General features: G+C 40.2%; 1 protein-coding gene across 3 annotated transcripts in view; it reads right to left on the minus strand.

The window, feature by feature from the left end:
• vwa5b1 (von Willebrand factor A domain containing 5B1) overlaps positions 1-13,919 on the minus strand; it is a 41,511-nt gene that overhangs the window by 26,297 nt on the left and 1,295 nt on the right. For 2 of the 3 annotated variants that reach the window (XM_072713611.1, XM_023834825.2), the window contains exons 2-9: positions 12,589-12,759; positions 9,850-10,011; positions 8,094-8,313; positions 6,739-6,893; positions 6,256-6,387; positions 4,840-4,964; positions 3,409-3,585; positions 750-860 (exon numbers count right to left, since the gene is read on the minus strand). In XM_072713611.1, the coding sequence (XP_072569712.1) occupies positions 750-860; positions 3,409-3,585; positions 4,840-4,964; positions 6,256-6,387; positions 6,739-6,893; positions 8,094-8,313; positions 9,850-10,011; positions 12,589-12,727 (1,221 nt within the window). In that variant the 5' untranslated portion in view covers positions 12,728-12,759. Of the gene's footprint in view, positions 1-749; positions 861-3,408; positions 3,586-4,839; positions 4,965-6,255; positions 6,388-6,738; positions 6,894-8,093; positions 8,314-9,849; positions 10,012-12,588; positions 13,182-13,919 lie in introns of those variants that run through there. The other variant, XM_023834823.2, reaches the window with a different exon arrangement.

Below are 13,919 nucleotides of genomic sequence, written 5' to 3' on the forward strand. Positions count from 1 at the left end.
CGGGTCGAGACCAGTTGCACGACGGCTTATTTTCACCTGTGTAAACGTAGAGCTTCCTCAAAATGAGTACTAAACTCTTACACAAACGTCCTCCACCAACCGTGGAGGTGTGAAGACACACTACTTCTCGCTGTGCCAGCGTGCAAACCACAGCAGTTTGCTTATTTTTCCTAAGAATAGCTTGTAACATAAACAACACCATATGAACATTATAATACTATGCTTTGGTGTTTGGAAATAAACGTACAACACAGAATTATGTCAGAATTCAGCAAAATGACAGAACTGTTCAATGGTCTGAATACTTTTGCAAGCTACTGAATTTGGGAGATTGGACTGTATGCAGAAGCCTACAGCTTTCTTGAAAATCATCTTATTGAATTATTTCTCATGAAAATATAAAAATATAAAAATATTTCACAGAAATAAAGAAATTACATACATAATGATACATATTATGCCTATTCATTCATTTTAACTTGTTTTAATCTTAATGAACATTTTGATTTACATTTTTATTATTTTATTATTGTGTTATTACTTTTATTATTACTACAAAGGAAAACTTGACCAAGCCTGAGATTGGCATTAAATATGTAATACCTTTCAAAGAAAAACAAGTCTAGGACTATTAAAAATGTTCATGTGAAATCAGTCGTATTAGCAATGAAATGCCCTGAGTCCTTCGCTTATTTATAGCTCGGAGACACGCAGATGTCAGTGATGGACACCAGGGTGCAGTTACTTACCTCACCATACACTTGGCTAGATGGAAACAGAGATTTGAATGTGGAGCCAAAGCCTATGATGTTGAATAAGCAGGCTGGAATGAGGCTCTTCAGTATCACCACCATGGCGTCCTAAAGGAGCACAGGGTTAAGCAAACACGGTTAAGCAAAGTCCGGCTTCCAAGTAAAAGGTTAAAGGAAGACAAAAGACACATGCCTCACTCAAAAGGCGAGGCAACAAGCGTGTGCTTGCTCACAATCGTGCCAGACCTTTTTATGTCTACGAAATCTCCAAAATAGATATGACTCATGCTAAGGAGCCATCAGTGGAGTCTGTCTCTCCAGTGGCGGATAAACCGCAGAACGAAGTGTGGGCAGACTCCTGTGGGCAGACTCCTGTGGGCAGACTCCTGTGGGCAGGCTCCTGTGGGCAGACTCCTGTGGGCAGACTCCTGTGGGCAGGCTCCTGTGGGCAGGCTCCTGTGGGCAGACTCCTGTGGGCAGACTCCTGTGGGCAGGCTCCTGTGGGCAGACTCCTGTGGGCAGACTCCTGTGGGCAGGCTCCTGTGGGCAGGCTCCTGTGGGCAGACTCCTGTGGGCAGGCTCCTGTGGGCAGACTCCTGTGGGCAGGCTCCTGTGGGCAGGCTCCTGTGGGCAGACTCCTGCGGGCAGACTCCTGTGGGCAGGCTCCTGTGGGCAGACTCCTGTGGGCAGACTCCTGTGGGCAGGCTCCTGTGGGCAGACTCCTGTGGGCAGGCTCCTGTGGGCAGACTCCTGTGGGCAGACTCCTTTGGGCAGACTCCTGTGGGCTATGGTACTTTAGTGCCCATTAGCGACGGATGAGTATAGTGAGAATATTGGCCCCACTGCACACCAGACAGGTTAATTACAATTATGAGTGACCCTCAAGTTGGTCGCCATGCAAGAGTGAGTGACTCTGACGTCATCATTTTGCACATCAGTGGGCACTTTGGGGAAAGGTGACAGCAGCAGGAACCAGACTATCACTCTCTTAAGTTGGATTTACATGGTAGAAAGTCTGTATTTTGCTCTTTGCTGTTAGCCCCTTGATTGGAGATCTGTCTGAAGATCTACCAAGTTGTGAACCATCATCTTCAAGTCTTACCTTGTTAATGTTTACACAATGTTCATGTCACATTTATAACTGAAGGGTACACAACTTCTGACCCTTTCTTAGCAATATGTAATTATATACAACAATGATTATTTAATATTAAAATAATTTATGAGAATAAAACTTGTCCCATGCAGCAACACACTGATGACTGAATAGAAATGTATACAGTACTATATAGGCTTAATTTATCGCTTTTCATTATTCCCTTTAATTTTCCTTCACAAATGTTCATAATATACCATGTTCTAAGCCCTAGGGCAGGGGTTCTCGAAATGCAGACCGTGGTTCGGATGTGAACGTATCCGCGAGTTAATCCAGACCCAATCGATAATGCACCTCATAGATCAATATGGTTAACGTAAAAAAACGCTTAACATGGTTTGAAGTACAAAAACACAATGTATATCCACCAAACATTTCACACACATCACTCATCCTAATTCCTCCCATAACAGAGTGGAAACAAGCAGCTAATGTTATACCAGTCTTTACATTAAGTTCCAATTATTATTATTTATTGATGTCTAATATCGAAAGCCATAATAATTAGCAATAATTTAAGTAAAAAAATAAATCAAAAATGAATGTTCACAAAATGCTATTTTGTAATTGAAAATGGTCTTTGAACAAAAATCTCATGTGGCACTTTAATTCGATCAAAAAGTTTGAGAAGCCCTGTGCTGCAGTTTTATAATTCCCCTCTTAACAAGAAGACAAAAGGCATCTAATTTGACTGTTGATGAAAAACGAGTCTCTGGAATGAAGCAGACCACCCACTGGCAGTAGTCCAAGAGTTCTGAGAAAAGCACTAAGCACATTGCAAAATGCACACTGTTCTTAAGGAAATTGAATTGTACTTTCTCCAAAGTACTTGGCACCTTGTTGTGCAATTCAGTCATAATTACTGGCTAGTCATCAGTATTGTGCCAGGATGGAAAAGCATTAACAATAACGCACAACAATACAGGTGTCCAGAATATCTGCATTTCTTTCTCTGAGTTTTACAAATTATTAGCATGTAACCATTTATCTGTTAATTCCTTAAGGTAGAAGAATTAATATATATATGTAACATATATAACCCAAAATTTCTAAATGATATCCATGTACCAGAGAAATCCACTCTTAGCCACCCTAAGCCATTAAGCATATGTGCATCGTAAATTTGGACTCCGCTTCTAGGTCTCATGGTGTGAAAATGCTTTCATCAGTGCCAGAGAAGGGGTGTCATTCCATAATCAGCATCAGCTTATGCACCAAGACCAAACTAGCAACACTGACAACTCTAGTGAAAAAAAGCAAGTGTATTGGTTGATTAAGATAAGTTCATATTCTGTGCTTTCAGTTTGTGTCAGCAGGAAACAACACCACTGTGACCATATATGGGATTTTCTTTATTTTCATCTCTCCAAATTTGGTCATTGTTCATGTTCATGGCATACAATTGTAACAACCTTGACTTGAACTTACGCTGCCTCTTCAATAGGCTTGAAAAATCTCCAACAAGCATAAAAAAGAGAGTCGTAATCCCCATATCCTTACCCTCACACGGCTGATATTCATCCCACTCATGCTGCCGCTGCGGTCAATCAGGAAGATGAACTCCCCCTGTACCCTCCTCAAATCAGAGGTCACAGTCGTGAGGTCGGGGCAAAAGTTGAGCATGACCACAGGGTTGTGGAGGATATCTTTATGGAGTCGTTTGCGGAGAATCTCCACCTACCATAAATTCAGCCACAAGGGAGGAGGAGAGACTGTTGTAAATTCTGATTTGTTGCCTTTAGATATACTCCATCACAAGAAAATGATACATAATAAAAACGATATTAAATAAAATTACCATATATTTTTTATTTATGCCTCAGGATTGAAGAGAAAAGAAAGCATTTTCATTTGTCTGTGTTAAGGTAACAAGCTGTTTTGAAAATCTATTTTTTATGGTTTCCATAGAAACATTACTTACTGTCAGCTAGAAGTTCTCTCACTTCCTGATAGGACGTATTTGGCCGTAGAAAAGTTATGCATATCACAACACACTTCAAAGAAATTATGTTCGTAAAATAGTGTGAGATTATGAACTAAAATGCATATATCACGATAAAAAAATGACAGATGATATGTTTATATATTTATAGGTATTGCCCATGCAATTGATAAACAACGAATTTCCTATTGGTTACAGTATCAGTTTGTAATTTTTTAAATTAATTTCATAATTAGTTTTTTTTTATTATTATTAATTTAAGAACAGTTTTTGTTCAATTTCAAAACAAGGCTTTTTGAAAGTAACGCTGAAATTGGAAATATATAATTAAACAGAGAAGTGGAAAGTTCATGGCCCGTATTCACAAAGCACGTTATCTAGTCACTAAGAGTACTATACACAGAGCTTCTGAATGAGGAGCCCCCGAAGGGACCTGGGCAAAAAAATAAAATCACAAATCAATCAATATACAAATGTCAATCAGATGGTAATCTGCCTGAGACATGAAAAAAGAAAAAAATGGTTATAATGATCACTATAAGCAGTTTCCACTGTATTTCCCAGTTTCCCCCCCATGAACTGACAGCAGTCATATTTGCTGACTGTTTGTGAATTGGTCTTAGTGACTTAGGAGTCCTCTCGACTACTTTTTAGTACTCCCACACCTAGGGGCTACTTGTGGCACTAAGGGGTTTTGTGAATTACTCTTTGTCATAAAAATGAGGAGTCCTACATTTAGGACTGACATGCCGTTTCTACTAAATCAGCAAGTTAGGAGCTTCTTTTAGTCTTAAGATGCTTTGTGAATATGGGCCCACGTCAAGAAAGTACAAATCTACACCAAGGGTTTGTTTCAACCAAGTTGAGTTCTCTGTGAAAGTGACTCTTTATGCTCGACTGGTGGGTGGAAACAAAATCCTGCCCTGGATTTGTACTTTCTGAACCTGAACTTTCCGCCTCTGATTAAACTAAATAGAGCTGGGACCCACTTTCTTCTCATTGCTGGAGTCCTTCTTGGTGCCTTTGATGAAGTCACTCCTGCCTTTTAGGTGCTCGTCATATTCCTCAAGCGTCATGTCGCCGTCCTCAATCAGAACATGCGGTACGTGTGGCTCTGGAAACATAAAATAGGCGCGATTAGACTGTTCTGACGTCTAATTGCGATTAGTAATCTAAGCTGTATAATGACAAGGTAATATAATAAGCTGGAGTAGGACCATCAAACTACTTCAGTTTTATGACTCTTTTGTAACTATTCACTGTCCATTCATTGATTCAACCATTAACGCTCATATTCCATTTTGCCATTTGTGCATTTATTTTGGTTGTATTAAAAATGTATTAATAATTTTTGTTATTTCCTAGTCATATTCAGCAGTCATTTTTACTTTTGTATTTATAGCACAACAAAAGGTAGCTAAGCGTTCCACCAGACAGTCTGCTTGTTTTGTCTTGTTTAACAGAAAATGTGTTATTCACAAAGTTTTTAATCCAGCCGCGATAATTTTCGTAGAATCAACACGGTTTTATGTCAGCCACAGTCTCAACTGCAATGTATGTACTCCTGATGGGCTTCAAGCCCAATTAACCACAATCCCTCTGGTCATGCCGCGTGCTGGTGGGGGCCTGTGCCATTTTCGGATGGCGCTACATGGGCCACTGACTGGATTGCTGCCAATGTGGGATTGGTTTTTTTTTTCTGACCACATGCCCACCTTCAGGCACAGACAGCATGGGAGGTGAAGGACCATTTTGGGCTCACACGGCCCTCTAAGGACTCAACACTTGATGCAACAGCAGAGACAGAAGGGGGGGGGGGGGGGCAGTAAGTGGCAGTAAGTGAGCAGTGATAACAGGGAACAGCTCCAGAACATTTCTTAAATCTACATTTGGGAGACCACAAAAATAAAGGCAGTAGGATCAATTATTTTATTTGTTTGTGGATTTAATCAGCACATTTCCGACCAAAGATAATGTGAAACTTTCTAGTTAATCTTCTGTAACTATATGTCCTATTTAGGATCAATGTAGGTCCAGAGCCTATGGGCACAAGGCAAAGAACAACCCGGGATAAGGCACCACACACTGCAGGGCACACCTACATACCATTCAGTCATATATGCACACCTACAGGCAATTTCATAAATCCAATTCAATTTAGCTTGTTTTTGGACTGTGAGGAGAAACTGGAATACCCAGACGCAACTCCACAGAGAAAACACGCAAACTCCACACATGGAGCCATAACAGAGACTCAAACCCAGGTCCCAGAGGTATAAGGCAACAGTGCTAACCACAACACCACCCCTGCATTCAAAGTGCAACTTTGAGTGCCTGTTTGTGCATCTGGTTGGTTCTATATTAGCCATAGACTATAGCTTTGAGGCACCTTGGGGAATACACACCACTTAAGTAGATGATGATCTCCACAGGGTAGTCGTAAGTGTACTTGTCTGCCAAAGTCACAACAACATTAGTGGCAGAGCGGGCTGAAGCCTCTGCATCGGCCCGAATGGCGTGAGTTGGGCTTTCAACACCTGCCAAAGAGTTTTGCATGTCAGTCACCTTCAGAGGCCTTTGTAGCTGAAACAATAATAATGGTGAGAGTGTAGGAAAAGGCAGATCCATGACCCATTTTAGATCTCAAGTTATCCCCTGCCCTCCTGATGTGTGATAAAGTACTTAAAGGTGCCAGACTTGCATTAAGTAATTAGCACTTAGAACAAATCTCTGCCTTCTTCAGAATACGCAGCATGCAATCAATTAAAGCACAGGAAGGCTGTAACATTCTTTTTGCTATGACCTTTTTTGCAAGTCTCAAGAGGAAATGCAATTCCAAATGAAAGATCTTAAAATCCACCAGGGGAGGAGTGGCTGATGGCACTGACCGGCAAGCAGGCAAGGGCCCCGGATCTCCAGCCGAAAGTTGAACTCATAGTCGATGGAATTGAGCTGCTCTTCCTCCAGTAGCCAGGCCAGGCAGAGGTGGCTGCTTGCCAGGGTCTGGTCATGTGGGCTGAGGGTGCAGTGGTGCCTGTCCCTTCTGGGCACAAAGCCAGATCTGTTGTCAGAAGCCATTGATCCTTGCATTTGATTTCCTTTTTTATTCTAATGAATCAGCTCATCTGTTTCACTGTTGTCCCTTCATCCAGCCCTCATTGCTTTTCATCTCCATGCTTTAGCTATAGTGCCGCACCAGGCAGACAGAAATCTCCCTCAGCTAATGATTTTCAGTGAAAATTCATAGTTATTATTCTCCAGAGCATCTTACATATTTATATACTACTCAGCACGCAATGGCAGCAAGTGGGTGGAGGGGGGCAGATAAGACGATTCCAAGGGCCTCTGAGCAACAGGGGCCCTAAAAATATCTGGAACATAATATACTTGGTCTAGGTTGGGGCCCAATATGATATACCTTCATGGGGCCCAATATGATATACCTTCATGGGGCCCAATATGATATACCTTCATGGGACCCAATATGATATACCTTCATGGGGCCCAATATGATATACCTTCATGGGGCCCAATATGATATACCTTCATGGGACCCAATATGATATACCCTCATTGGGCCCAATATGATATACCTTCATGGGACCCAATATGATATACTGTACCTTCATGGGGCCCAATATGATATACCTTCATGGGGCCCAATATGATATATCTTCATGGGACCCAATATGATATACCTTCATGGGGCCCAATATGATATACCTTCATGGGACCCAATATGATATACCTTCATGGGACCCAATATGATATACCTTCATGGGGCCCAATATGATATACCTTCATTGGGCCCAATATGATATACCTTCATGGGACCCAATATGATATACCTTCATGGGGCCCAATATGATATACCTTCATGGGACCCAATATGATATACCTTCATGGGGCCCAATATGATATACCTTCATGGGACCCAATATGATATACCTTCATGGGGCCCAATATGATATACCTTCATGGGGCCCAATATGATATACCTTCATGGGGCCCAATATGATATACCTTCATGGGGCCCAATATGATATACCTTCATGGGACCCAATATGATATACCTTCATGGGACCCAATATGATATACAGTACCTTCATGGGACCCAAAATCTCTAACAACACCCCTGTCTTGTTTTACCAACAAGCAGGCATTGCAGAGATCAATAACTGTAGTAATGATTGATGACATGATTTTCAGACCTCAGTTTAATACACCACAAAAACCGCCTTACACTCTAGCTAGGCTTGGGCTGAAGCAGTGTTCCTCACTGACAGACTTCTGGACATTGGGAGTACACGCAGGTGGGGAGGTGACCCTGATGGCTCCATTGGGAAGAGTGGGCAGCTCAGAGGACGTGCTGACCAGTACGTTGACAGTCTCTAAGGGAGGTATGATGCCCAGGTTAACCACCAGCACCGTCCGCTCCAGGTCCTCATCCAGCATAATTCTGCCTGCAAGGCGACCCATTACATTGAAGATGAGTACACCCAAATGCATACACTTTGACCCAACAGTGTTTCCCAACCCGGTCCTCTGGGACCCCATACAGTTTTGCTCCCTCTCAGCTGCCAGTAGCATTAATGTGGAATGTCTGTAAGGGAGCTGGGAGGGAGCAAAAACATGGACTGTCTAGGGCCCCCCCCCCCAAGAACTGGGTAAGGAAACAATGAGCTAACATCTATTTTATTTCTGAGACTGATTATTGGCATTTCTGGAAGTGCAAAATTCCTCATTTTAATCCTCTGAAACTAGACAGTACAAAAATGCAAGCTGGGAATATTTGAACAGCTTAAAATACAACTTACTATTAAGAAACATTTTATTCTATTAAACAGCTTCTTAAATAAACCCTATACTGCAGTATTATTACCTAGTGACATTGCCCTATTGTGGTTATATTCTACAGAAATATAGAATCAAACAAAGGCATTTTTCTCTTCCCTGGGGGTAGCTGAGTAGTTTTGACATACCCCATCTTGTTATCCATAAGGAATACAGACATGCATTTATATACTGGTGACAGCAAGTTTTTCAGGTCAGTTTACTGGGTCAGCCAGTGCCCAGCACCCCTTGAACAGCTGGGGTTCAGGGCCGTGCTCAAGGTCCAATGGTGAAATAATTACATTTCTGACCACAGGATTTAAAGCCATTTAGCTACACATTGTCTCATTTTTTTGTAGAATTTATATATTTATATATCGTTAAACCATGAATTCTTGAATAGGTGAAAAAAATACATCACGTTTGCAGTCTACATGGACACACAGTATTGGCAGTCATTGCCAGCTCCTGTTTCAGATAGTTATATGCTGGCTAGACACAATACAGTATTGATGGAACATGAATCAGCATGAAAAATCACTTTGCGCACCATCTTATGACCGGATCACATTCAAATAAATGCCATCCTAATGAAGCCATTGATCAAACTTATCATTTTTGCCAATCATTTTATTTATTGCGGCAAAGGATCAAGCATAATTGCATTGCCAAACTCTGAAGCAATTAGATGGTGCTTTGGAAAGAAACTGCAGTGGAAACATGATTTATGTCTGATAGTTACTGCAGTGACCTTTGTTCTTGTTCGCACTGTAAAAGTCAGTCAGGAGCCCAGCTAGCTAGGTAGATTTGTCACTACGCTAGTAGCGCTAAGTCCAGGCCTATGTCGTGCTGAATTAATTTGATCGCATGAGCAATAAGTCCTGACTTTGTAAGAAACAAATAAAAATAGGAGCTAATTGAATTTTTAGAGGACTCTTTTGGCTCCTGGCTCGGAATTCTTATAACATTCCTATAATATTCTGTCTTATTACAGCATTCCTGTATAGTACAATGATGCATTTCACATAATTGTTTGCCATGTGAACTTCAAGGGCACTCAAATGACCAGTCATTCAAAAATCAATGAGGAATCACATTTCTTCATTGACTCTTGTTTTTTTGCTTGATTTGACCCCTTCATTTTAAACATCCCATTATGTCCTTACCAGTGCCACTCTGAACAGCTTCATTAGCAGTCGAACAGCAATCAAAGTAACAGTCATCAATTTTGGTCTTGTCCTTGATCTGCAATGTTATGATTTGGTCAGAGATCATGGCTTCGAATCCTACTACTGTTGAACATTCATCCAAAGGGTAGATGAAGATGCCTGGAATGAAAGATAATTCAACATTCAGTAATACTTTACTTAACGCTATGTTTTTAGTCATTTATAAACACATTCATAGCAAATAATAATGCATTCATAAAGCATTATATTTATCAAAATGTACTTATCAAAAGGCATAACACATTATAGCCATAATGCTTTATGAATGCATTATTATTATCTATAATGCACTATAGATCCCTTTATAATGCATTATAATGGTCAGTATTAGCATTACGGATGCTTTGCAACGCATTATAAAGGTATCTATAGTGCATTGTACTGTAGATGATATATTCATTAGGCAGTCATAATGCATAATAAACATGGCTATAATGTGTTATGCCTCTCGATGAATATGTTTATCCTGCTTTATGAATGCATGATAATGCATTATGAATGTGTTTAAATTACCTAAAACATGGCCGCAAGTAAAGTGTTACCCAACCTTCCAAAGCAGTTAGTCTGATTTGGTTAGAAAGGTGCTATAAACTCGTTACCTTCCTGCAGTTTTGTAGGAGGTTTTGCAGCATCAGAACTCAAGAGCAGCAACCAGATTCAAGAACAGCTCTTTTCTTTAGGCCATTTGAGTTTCAAAGATCCAAAATCCCCCTTGACTTTCACCTCCATTGCATCTACACTTTATACCGTACTTCATCAGCATATTGTCTAGTTTTTGTACTGTTCTGTACTGTAATATTTGGCACCGTCTTCTATTGTTTCTCATTGTATTTGTTTTGCATTGCCTTTAGTCTTTTGTAATTGAGTGTACACTACCAGCCAAAAGTTTTTGCACACACTGAGATTTTCTACATTTGCATGTTGCTCACTAAACATTTACTAAAAATACACTCAATATTCTTTGTAACAAATAAATGTACAGTATTTTCCCTTCACCATTTGAGTACCTTTATTAGCAAGGAAATGTCATATCTTGATTCATCAAAGTAACCTTCTCCAGCAGTTATAACAGCAGAGAATGTTCAAGGCATTCTTTGTAAACGGGACATTAAAAAATGCTCTGTTTCATGGGATGAAACAGTTAACTAAACTTAAAGGACGGCCTAGAATCTGACTATGCCGTCACCACACAACCAGTTAATAGGATGTCAGACATTCACTGTTACATATACTTTCCATGTTACAAAGGAAACTTGTTTTATTTCACTTATATTTTCAGTCATAGCTGTTCACTCTACTTTCCAGTGCTTAACAAGAATAAAAAATCTACAAGTTTATGAAATAAATTGAAAAGTGGTAAAAACCCGTGGTGTACAAAAACGTTTAATTGGTAGTGTATATGAACAAGCAAACATTCCAGTGCAGCTGTTTCAAACGGCCAATAAAGATCTTGAATCCTGGGACAGGCTAGATGAGGCAGTTTACAAATCTAGTACAAGAAAAAGCTAAAATTTCACTTTTAGACAGCATTGGCATTTGAAAGGGTTAGTTGGGCCATGTTTACTATGCTCCTATAACTCCGGGGTGATTTCACTGGCTTGACTCACAGTTTCGCCCATATTTCCTTCTGTTCAGTCTACTGATTGGGAATAAGAGATAAATCACTCCTATGCCCCATTTATTTTAGTAAAGGTCTGAAAACCCCTTGCTTTCACTGTTCAAGCATTGATTTTTATTTCCTTTCAACAAAATACATCATATTTATGTTTATATTTTATTTGTGGAAAGACTGGGCCATACGCTTAATGATAGTTGATGATGTACAAAGATCCTACATCATACACCATTCTTTGAACTCGCAGGTGGATGAGATTCATGGGGGCACTTTGCTATTGAAATGATTTTAACTTTCCAAAAAAAGATCTCTTCAGAAAACATCAAAATAACAGGTTTTTATCACATTCTGGGGGATATTTACACACATTGCTGCAGTACACTTCATTCACATTTTTTGATGGGAATATGCTTTTTAATTTTTATTTATTTGTTTGTGTCTTAATTTTTTATTTTGTAAAAAAAATTAAGTATTAATTCCAGGTAGGAGTACCTCTTAAGCTTCTATGAAAAAAAGACAATATTATAATTTAATAAATTTCGCTCAAGTTTAATACGATGACAGCATGTTATCGCTGCCATTGCTTGGCAGGTACAAATCATGTACAGAACACAAAGGGTAATCACTTTCACACTGAGCTGTCAGGTGGACATGGAGAGGAAATTAAGCTCACCCCGGATCTACCTGTGAAACGATTGCCTGCTATCTGACATTTACCCCTTCGATCACTCTAGCACTCACTATGCACTGTTGGTGTTCTAGCACATAGCATATACGGCTTTTACATGATATTGAGTGATTTGCGTATACACAAGACTTGCAGAATTCCCAGTAATATTCAGGTTAAGGGGGCCATCAAGAACATCTTGGTCGCAAGTGAATGTTGTTAACTTTAAAGTTACTTGCCAATGAAGGACATGGTGTTTGACTTTTGCATAAAATGCAAAGTCATTTGCATAATGTGTTCCTCACTAACGATGTTTTGTCTCTTTGATGAATCGGTTATTGTACTATTTCTTGATGTGCACAGCATTGAATCTACAAAGGTGCCGGATTTTTACCTTCAATAGGGTGGTCCTCGAAGTTGTTGTACGTCATGGAGGCTGTCATTGCTAGGGTGTATCCTCTGACACAGGATGTAATTTCGGAGACACTGAGTGGTAGGGCACTCCGCTTCTCGACATTTATCAAGCCCGGCATGGTTCTTCTCTTTTTATCTGCGCTCTTTGTCACTTTGGCAAAGAAGAAGAGAACAAGAAACTTTGCCAGAAACAAGACCATTACATTTCCACATTTTTCACAACACCTACTGTAGCTGTCCCTATTCTCATCCAGAAACAAGAAAAATGACAAAACAGAAACCATGATTGACTTTTACTTCTCAGACATCAGTTTCACTACATTCACTGGTCTGCTTCATTGCATTTTACTATAAGTAATTTATCATAACATAACACATAATAATCGTAACTCGATCTCCTACAGAAATGGCACGTACAACCTCCATAAAACTTTGTTTTTATGTCATTAGCACAAGAGAATACGAGCTGTCATTCATTTTATAATTCGATCCAATTCTTCTGATTCAGTTTCAGCGCCATCTATCATTCCGCTCCTGAGTTGGAGAGGCATGAGGACACACGCTAATTTCCAATAAAAGTAGGATGATCATTCAATCAATTTCTGTAAAAACTCACAAAAAAGTGGTCAGCACTAGGTCACTTTTTTCCCCACAAAACTGTCTGAGTAGGAAAAGCATATTCCAATCTGTTGCGTTATTGGACACTGTCAGTTATGTGTATAATGGTCTATTACTACCTAACATCGTGGGTAAAATGAGACATTTAAAATATTTCTCCTCAGTCACAACTGGCTCCAGAAAACCGTTCAGATACACAACTTGAGTTTAACTCTACCAATAAAACCCCAGGAACCCCCAGCTGATAAGTCACCCATCCATCATGAAACACAATGTCTACATGTTCATACTCCTTTGTCTAATGAAACACTGGCTGATAGATTCTATGGGTAATGTTGGTTCAAGGCTTACTGAAAATCCCCAAGACAGCAGAGGAAATAGCTGTTGTGGAAGAGTGCGACTCTGCAATTCTTATCAAGCTTCGACAGGGACTCATAATTCAGCCTGAGGCATGGGACGGTCCGTTAATTAAGTTAAGGGTCAGTTGGGCTCCTGTCATTCACCCCGTGGAAGAGGAAAAGGTCACACAAATCAGTGCACAAACACTAGTGATGGCCTTCGTTTCTGTGTCAATACTGCCATCCTGTGTTATGTGGCGTACCGGCAGGGCAAGACAGAACGGCGGCATCAGCTTGCTCGTTTTGTGAAGCCGTGCTGCAGCACAAAGCCAACTCGTCTTGTCAGGCAATTGTT

The sequence above is a fragment of the Paramormyrops kingsleyae genome, chromosome 6, assembly GCF_048594095.1.
Source record: "Paramormyrops kingsleyae isolate MSU_618 chromosome 6, PKINGS_0.4, whole genome shotgun sequence".
Classification (NCBI taxonomy): Eukaryota; Metazoa; Chordata; class Actinopteri; order Osteoglossiformes; family Mormyridae; genus Paramormyrops; species Paramormyrops kingsleyae.